Source organism: Chrysochloris asiatica, unplaced genomic scaffold, assembly GCF_000296735.1.
Source record: "Chrysochloris asiatica unplaced genomic scaffold, ChrAsi1.0 scaffold00086, whole genome shotgun sequence".
In the NCBI taxonomy this organism is placed as follows: Eukaryota; Metazoa; Chordata; class Mammalia; order Afrosoricida; family Chrysochloridae; genus Chrysochloris; species Chrysochloris asiatica.
Window position 1 is genome coordinate 3,602,484 of NW_006408604.1, and position 8,425 is coordinate 3,610,908.

Below are 8,425 nucleotides of genomic sequence, written 5' to 3' on the forward strand. Positions count from 1 at the left end.
CATCATTATTATAATCTGTTTGAAATTCATTTTTTAAGTGCTAAAAATGCCTATATTTGCTATTAAGCATTTCATAGCAGCAAAATAAGGCATCCTGGGGTGAACTATATGAGTAGAGTTCTTGAAGACAATAGTTCTCCCCTCTCCCCCAAGTGTTAACAAAAAGCTTCCAGCTGCTTTCCTTCTTATTTAACTGCAGGGCAAAACAGTAGATAATAATGCTTTTTAAAAAACTATTGCATTATGTGGACTCAAGTCTGCACAACCTACAACAACTTTATGTAGATTTTCATACATTTGCAAGGTTGCTCACCATATGGCATAAGACGAAGTGGTTGTGTTGAATGATCCGTAAAAATATTTATATTAAATTTAGTATTAGAAAAGAGCTCATATGGAAATGCTGTAGTAATGCTCCAGATCGTCCCAGAGTTAGAACTGGTGTCAGCTGCAAAATATGTTTCTCTTATTCTGAAAAATAGATATTAGAAAAATATTTAAGACAAGCTCTGCAAGATAAAATTTTTAAAATATTTCCCACAATAGAATTTTGAGAAACCTCATGCAGTGTTTTCTATAAAAGATTTTAAATGTGAACATAATCAAAAGTTGATCTATGGTATGTTGCCCTGCCATATTGGCAGACATTACAATTATATTAGGAACAAGCATAAAGGACTATACTTTCAGCTTGCTCAGGCTCATCTCAAAGCAAAGATGACAATTGATCTCTATTTGTCTGGTGCAATAAAGGAGGAAGAAGAGTCAGGAATCGGAGAAGGAAATGGAATGTGCTGCAAATTGCCTGCATGAGCAATTGCCTATTCCCAGTTACCAGTACTGAACATTTTTGATTAAACAATTTCTAGAAGGATCCTGATCAAAAGGTGGGTAAATGCAAAATAGAATTTCAGATTTTCATGTGCTGCAGACATTCTGGCAACATGGAGGCTGGATGAAACCCTGAAACTATTGCTCTGAGCTAATGCTTAAACCTTAAACCAGACATATCCCCTTAAATCTTAAAACCAAACACCAATTTATTTTAACTAGCTCTCAGTGTGTCCTCTTAAACATTATGCTCTTTCAAAAACTATCTACAATTAATCCTCATTTATTGACTTGCTTAGTTTCCCCAAACCAGGTTGTTATGAGAAAATTGCCATTATGGAAAAATGAAGGATGGGGCAGTCAGATCACAAAATAAAGGTTGTGGTTACTAATCTGGCTGCTAACCTCAGGGTCAGATAATCTTAACCATCATCGCCAGGGTTACTCTTGTCTTGCACCTTGGCATTTTATGTTGTTGTTGTTAAGTGCTGTCGAATTGGTTCTGACCCATAGCGACCCTGCATAGGGTTTCCAAGGAGTGACTGGTGAGCTTGAACCGCCAATCTTGCAGTTCAAAAGGCTTTGCAGTCTGGTTCATTAACCCACAAAGCTACACCAGAACCCCACTACGCCACACCAGAACTTCACTACCAGATATATGTTGTTAATATGCAAAATATTTGGATAGTAGATATTTTTTTAAGTTTTTGTAAATGTAAAATGTCACATAATGCGATAAATAGTCAATAAATGAGGAGTGCTGGTGTGGCGTTAATGCACTGTACTGCAATGTTGGTTTGAACCGCCACAAGGTTGGTGGTTCAAGTTCACCAGCCACTCCTTGGAAACCCTATACAGGGTAGCTATGGGTTGGAACCAACTCATCAGCACATAACAACAACAACATGTCTATATGGAATCAAAGTGACAACAACAACTACAAAATTTCGATAGAAACCTTAGCGAGCATTGAGTGTGTGTTATCGGAGGAGGAACAACTCATAAAAGGAGATTGAGAATTGTTGCACAATTGGAAGTGTACAATCAATGTCATTGAATTATACATGTGTTGTTGTTGTGTGCCGTGGAGTCAGTTCCAACTCATAGCGACCCTGTACAGGGTTTCCATGGCTCTAAATCTTTACGGGAGCAGAAAGCCTCATCTTTCTCCTGAGGAACAGCTGGTAGTTTCGAACTGCTGACCTTGTGGTTCGCAGCCCAATTCATAACCACCACGCTACCAGAACTCGTAGAAACCGTTTAATTGGTATTTTGTCTGAGCAAAAACAACAATGAAAAGGACACATTGTCATTACATAAAACATGAAGATTCACACTGAACAATAATTGTTTCATTTGTGTTGTTTTTGATACCCATTCTCCTCTTCCTGAATTTCTCGCATGTTTAACTTTCCCAAGCTAGAAGTGATTGATGTTGATTTAGAGAGTTTGGGAAATAAATTCTCTTGTTTAACTGAATTGGTAAACACCATTTTTGATTCTCTATTTTCTTTAAATATAAATTTTTGGATTTTATTAAATAATTGAACCTATAAGTTATTTACACATTCTGAATAGTTAGTTGACTTAGCACACAAATAAGCCTAATAATAGCAAAATCATTTCTTCTTGGAGTCAGTACCATGGGGTATGATGACTGACTGCTCCTTTCAGTTTTAGGGTCAGGGTACTGACCTGACAGCACCTAAAAGCAACAATCTTTACTTCATAAGTTTATTGTAAGAATTAAAAGTAAAGGCATGTAAAATAATTTTGCAGTGTACAAAGCAATATCATAATAAAATATCATAATTATATCATAGGCTAGTATATTTCACTTGCTTGCTGAAAGTGAATAGGACTTGAAACATTTACTGATGAAGATCAAAGAGCACAGCCTTCGATATGGATTACATCTCAATGTCAAGAAAACAAAAATCCTCACCACTGGACCAATAAACAACATTCTTAACAATGGAGAAAAGATTGAAGTTGTCAAGGACTTCATTCTTCTTGGATCAACTATCAACACTCACAGAAGCAGCAGTCAAGAGATCAGACGACGTATTGCACTGGGCAAATCTGCTGCACAGGAACTTTTTAAAGTATTGAAGAACAGAGATGTCAGCTTGAGGACTAGGGTGCGCCTGACCCAGGCCATTGTGTTTTCAATAGCCTCATATGGATGCGAAAGCTGGACAGTGAATAAGGAGGATCGTCGAAGAATTGATGCCTTTGAGTTGTGGTGTTGGAGGAGAATACTGAGGGTGCCATGGACTGCCAAAAGAACCAATAGATCTGTTTTGGAAGAAGTGCAGCCAGAGTGCTTCTTGGAGGCCAGGATGGTTAAGCTTCGGCTCTCATACTTTGGACATATTGTCAGGAGGAAACAGTCACTGGAGAAGGGTGTCATGCTGGGTAAGGTGGAGGGTCAGAGAAAAAGAGGAAGACCCCTAATGAGATGGATTGGCCAGGTGGCATCATTGATGGACTCAAATGTGGCAGCGGTAGTGAGGTTGGCCCTGGATCCGGCATTGTTTTGTTCTGCTGTGCATGGGGTCGCTATGAGTTGGTTCCTACTCGATGGCACCTGACAACAACAACAACAACAGGCTAGTATAGCTAAATCCCAGGAGGTATATGTTTTATGCCCATATGCAGAATATTATAAAATTATTTTCAAGTACATACTCAAAACACTTTTGATGGCAAGTATGAAACTTATTTTATTATGTCAATTATACAGAAATTTATACTTCTTAGGGTCATTCTTAGATCGAAAATCATGTCTCTTCCACAGATGTAAACAGGAGTCCTGATGCACAGTGGGCTATGAGTTGGACTGCTAACCATATGGTCAGCAATTCAAACCCACGAACCAATCCTTGGAAGATGAGCCTTTCTGCTCCTATAAAGATTTACATCCTTAGAAACTCTACACAGGGTTGCTATGAGTCAAAACTGTCTCCATGGCACATAATCACTACCACCATACTGATATAGCCAATATATTCTTTGTAATTTTACTTGTATTGCTGTAGGATAAGCAGTAGACTGCTAACCACAAAATCAGAAGTTCAAACCCACTAGCTGCTTCTCAGAAACCCTGTATAGGGAGGCTATGAATTGGAACTGACTCCACGATAGTAAACAACAATCAACAAAGTACTTTCAGGCTTAATGAAGTAGCTTTGTCTCTACTCCCTTAAATTCTCTGAGGATGTCCACACCATAAGAAGACTTATAAATGGACAAGCACAGGTTCATCTATTTATTATTGCATGTGTCAGTATCACATTATTAAAATACAGATTGCTATGTTAGATGCTTAGATTCCTGGCGTGGCGCTGTAAGATAATGCATTGGACCACAAGGTCAGTGGTTCAAACTTATCAGCCTCTCCTCAGAAACCCTATACAGGGTCGCTGTGAGTTGGAACTGACTCAACAGTACTTAAGAACAACAACAGGTACAATGCTCAGATTTTGTGATTCAGTAGTAATGTGGAGGGACCCCCAAATTTACCTTCCTACTGAACTCCCAGAGTACTAGTGCAGTGTTGTAGGAAAAGCACTGGGCTGCTAACCACATGATCTGCAGCTCACACCATTAGCTGCTCCTCGGAAACCCTACAGGGATGCTATGTGTAGAAACTGAACAGACACTACTTAACAACAAAATTTTTTTGTTGTTGTTAGGTGCCATCCAGTCAGTACAGACTCAGCAACTCTATGCACAACAGAACAGAACACTAACCGGTCCTGGGCCAACCTCACAATTGTTGCCACACTTGAGCCCATTGATGCTGCCACTTGGCCAATTCATCTCATTGGGGGTCTTCCTCTTTTTCTCTGACCCTCCACCTTATCAAACATGATATCCTTCTCCAGCAACTGGTCCCTACTGACAATACATCCAAAGTATGAGAGACGAAGTTTGGCCATCCTAGATTCCAAGGAACACCCTGGCTGTACTTCTTCCAGCACAAATCTGTTGGTTCTTTGGGCAGCCCATGGCACTTTCAATGTTCTCCTCCAACACCATAACTCAAAAGCATCAATTCTTCTATGGTCTTCCTTATTCACTGTCCAGCTTTCTCATGGTCAGTGGTTCAAACTTATCAGCCTCCACTCATATGAGGTTATTGAAAATATCATGACGTTATTGAAAACACCGTGGCTTGGGTCAGGCGCACCTTAGTTCTCAAGCTGACATCTTTGCTCTTCAACACTTTAAAAAGGTCTTGTGCAGCAGATTTGCCTAATGCAATACATCCTTTGATTTCTTGACTGCTGCTTCCGTGAGTGTTAAGAGTTGATCCAAGAAGAATGAAGTCTCAACAACTTCAATCTTTTCTCCATTAATAAGAATGTTGTTTATTGGTCCAGTGGTGAGGATTTTTGTTTTCTTTCCATTTAGATGCAATCCATACCGAAGGCTGTGCTCTTTGATCTTCATCAGTAAATATTTGAAGTCCTCTTCACTTTCAGCAAACAAGGTTGTATCATTTGCATATTGCAGGTTGTTAAAAGAGTCTTCTTCCAATCTTCATCCATTCCTTCCTTCAAGCCATGTTTTTCTTCATATAAGCCAGCTTCTCGAATTATTTGCTCAGCATACAGGTTGAATAAGTATGGTGAAATTCAGAATATAACCCTGTCGCACACGTTTCTTAATTTTAAACCATTCATTGACCTCTTGTCTGTCAGTTTGTTGTACTGTGGTGGTTTGTGAGTTGCTCGGATTCTGGTAGCTATGCCACGGGTATTTTAAATACCAGCAGGGACACCCATGGTGGACAGGTTTCAGATGGACTTCCAGATTAAGACAGACTGGGAAGAAGGAGTGACGAACTTCTTCTGGATATTTAGTCACTGAAAACCTTATGAATAGCAGAGAAACTACAACATTTAATTCCCGTGCAATGCTGGAGCTACTCTGGAACAACAGTTTAAACCCACCGCTTGGTGTAAAATAAGGGCCATTCTTTGGTTTTAACATCAAGTTGAAAGACTTTCTTTTGTTATAGTATATAACAAAATATTTTACTTCAATTCTGCATTAAGGAATTACATAATTTAACATTCACTCCTGGTGTGGTACTGTAGAATCAGCATTGGACTGTAAACCACAGTTCAAACTCACCAGCAGCATCTTGGAAACCTTGTACAGTGTCATTATGAGTCAGAAGCAACTCAAGGGCACTCAACACCAACAACAACTTATGGTAAAATGCTATGCAAACGTGCTTTAAACCTCTACCTTACTTTAATCTTGCCCAAAGAGTAGTATAGTTGTTACGAATCAGGCTGCTAATCTCATGATCAGTAGTTTGAAACTACCAGCTGTTCCACGGGAGAAAAATGAGGCTTTCTGCTCCTGTAAAGATTTACAGCCTTGGAAACCCTGTACAAGGTCGCTATGAGTCGGAACTGACTCCAAGGCACATAACAACAACAACAACAAAGAGAAGTCTAGCCTTTATCTTTGGCTCCTGGGAAGTAACATATAAACCCTTGAATCCCCCCTGTGATATGAATGTCTTTGTTATTCATGATGGTTCCCTTGGACCACACTTGATAATTTATGCTAACAAGGTGACTAATGGTGGGCCTGCTAGAACAATGGAATATCAATCAATTAACTGTGGACATCAAAGCAATAGTGAGCTTCCTGAAATAGCAATGCTGTTAAGTGTGTTCAAGTCAGATTCAACTCAAAGGCCCTGCAAGGCGTTTCTGAGGAGTGGCTGGTAGGTTTGAACGATAGACCTTGTGATCAACAGTCCACTGCTTATCTTTGCTGTTTTTGTTATGTGTCCTGGAGTTGGTTTCAACTCTTAGTGACCCTGGATAGGATTTCCAAGGCTGTAAATCTTTGCTGGAGAAGAAAGCCTCTTTCTCCCTTGGAGTGGCTGATGGACTCTAATCAGCCTTGTGGTTTGTAGTCCCTACTTATCCTACACTGCTACAATACTGGGTTCTTATTGTTATACCTTGATGCCAGGTGGGTAAGGAATTCTGAGGACAATGGAAACTATATTTGAGATTCTCCCTGCTCTGTTCTATGCTTTTCTACCTTTGATGGATTTTGATGAATCCTTTCCCTGCAATTAACCATAATTGTGATTATATAGGCTTTCAGTAAGTTCTGTGAGTCCTAGACAATTATTGATTCAGAGGGTGGTTTGGGAATGCCTGGGACTTGCACTTATTGCCATAACTGAGGGTGGTCCTGTATTAACTCTTCCCTTTAATTTTGGAATTGGATCCATTCTTTACAGTTGTTGTAAAAAGTCTTGAGCAACAGTGTGGAAGATTATGCCCTCAAGTTTTGCATTTTTGTGAACTCAAGGTAACCATTTTGGGAAATTAAATTGAACATGGGAATTCGTGATTCATTTTCCCTGAGTCCTTTCCTGAGTGTTTAATGTCCAGGAACTTCTGTAATATTCTATGGTATTTTATCACATTTTTCACTAAAATATTATATATTTCCTGAAAGATGTTGTTTAAGGCTATATCATAACAAGAAATCAAATACCATAAGTTAGAAAATCTTAAAGTATATAAAAGGTTTATTAACAATACATTTAGGTATAATAATTCAAATATTTAGAAAATAGTAATGAGATTGGATATATAAATCCATCCTATCAAGGTTTTACAGAATATTTGGAAAGTATATGAAATAAGGCTTGTGAAATCAATTTGATCTCCTTTGAATTAAGAGCTTTGGACAATGCCTCATTCACGGTGTTGTTGTGTGGCCTCAAAAAATAATTATTGCTGAATGAATAGCATTTATGTGTATGAAAAGATTCTTGTATTTATAAAGTTAGAAATTTCATAAGGAAAAATAAGTATCTGTAAACAAAACAATTGTGGAAAACCAAGGAAATCACGTGTAAAGATAGCCTATGGCTTCCTTTTCACTCTTCTAAAGTTTATTATTGTTTCTTTCTTTGTTTTAATTCTCATGGTTGTTCAGAATGAAACCATTAGGAAAATTATATTAAAGTGTTTCAAAAATAAACAATGAGTGTCTAATAAACTATCACTTAGAAAATATGCTCATATCCCTATTGAATCCATAATCAGATATAGTCTAAGAATGTCATGTAAGAAAAAAAAAATAGCAATTAGTGGGACTGTATTTGGTCAATGAAGTTTTATAAAGTTGATATTTTGTCTTATTAAGATAACTTGAGAGGTAGAAATTACCCCCATCTTAGATTCAAAATGGCAGGCTTTTTCTGGCGATGCTTGTCAGTTGGTTGCAATGAGTAACATCTTCCTGAAAGAATCAATATTGACATCCTTAAGGATCCGAATTTAGGTACCTAAAGTACCATTTACATTTTTTATTATGATCTAGAGCAAGAAATTAAATTAAAAATTTAATGAATTTTTTATAGACTGATGTTATATTCTTATGTTTCTGCCTTTTAATCCTTTCAATTTGGTAACCAGCTTTTAGGGCAGGGGCCTTGCTCTTTTGTTCTTCTGTTTGTTTTATATTTGATATCCCTTATCACAAGAGTCCTGGTGTGGGACTTTAGGTTAATGCCCTGGACTGCAAGGTCAGTTTGAGC

At 38.1% G+C, this 8,425-nt stretch overlaps 1 protein-coding gene across 1 annotated transcript in view; it reads right to left on the reverse strand.

Annotated features, from left to right (window-relative positions):
• Positions 1 to 8,425, reverse strand: part of PIK3C2G (phosphatidylinositol-4-phosphate 3-kinase, catalytic subunit type 2 gamma) — a 517,177-nt gene that overhangs the window by 503,825 nt on the left and 4,927 nt on the right. Inside the window, exon 3 of the mRNA XM_006866018.1 lies at positions 314 to 471. Coding sequence (XP_006866080.1) covers positions 314 to 471 — 158 coding nt within the window. The remainder of the gene's footprint in view (positions 1 to 313; positions 472 to 8,425) is intronic.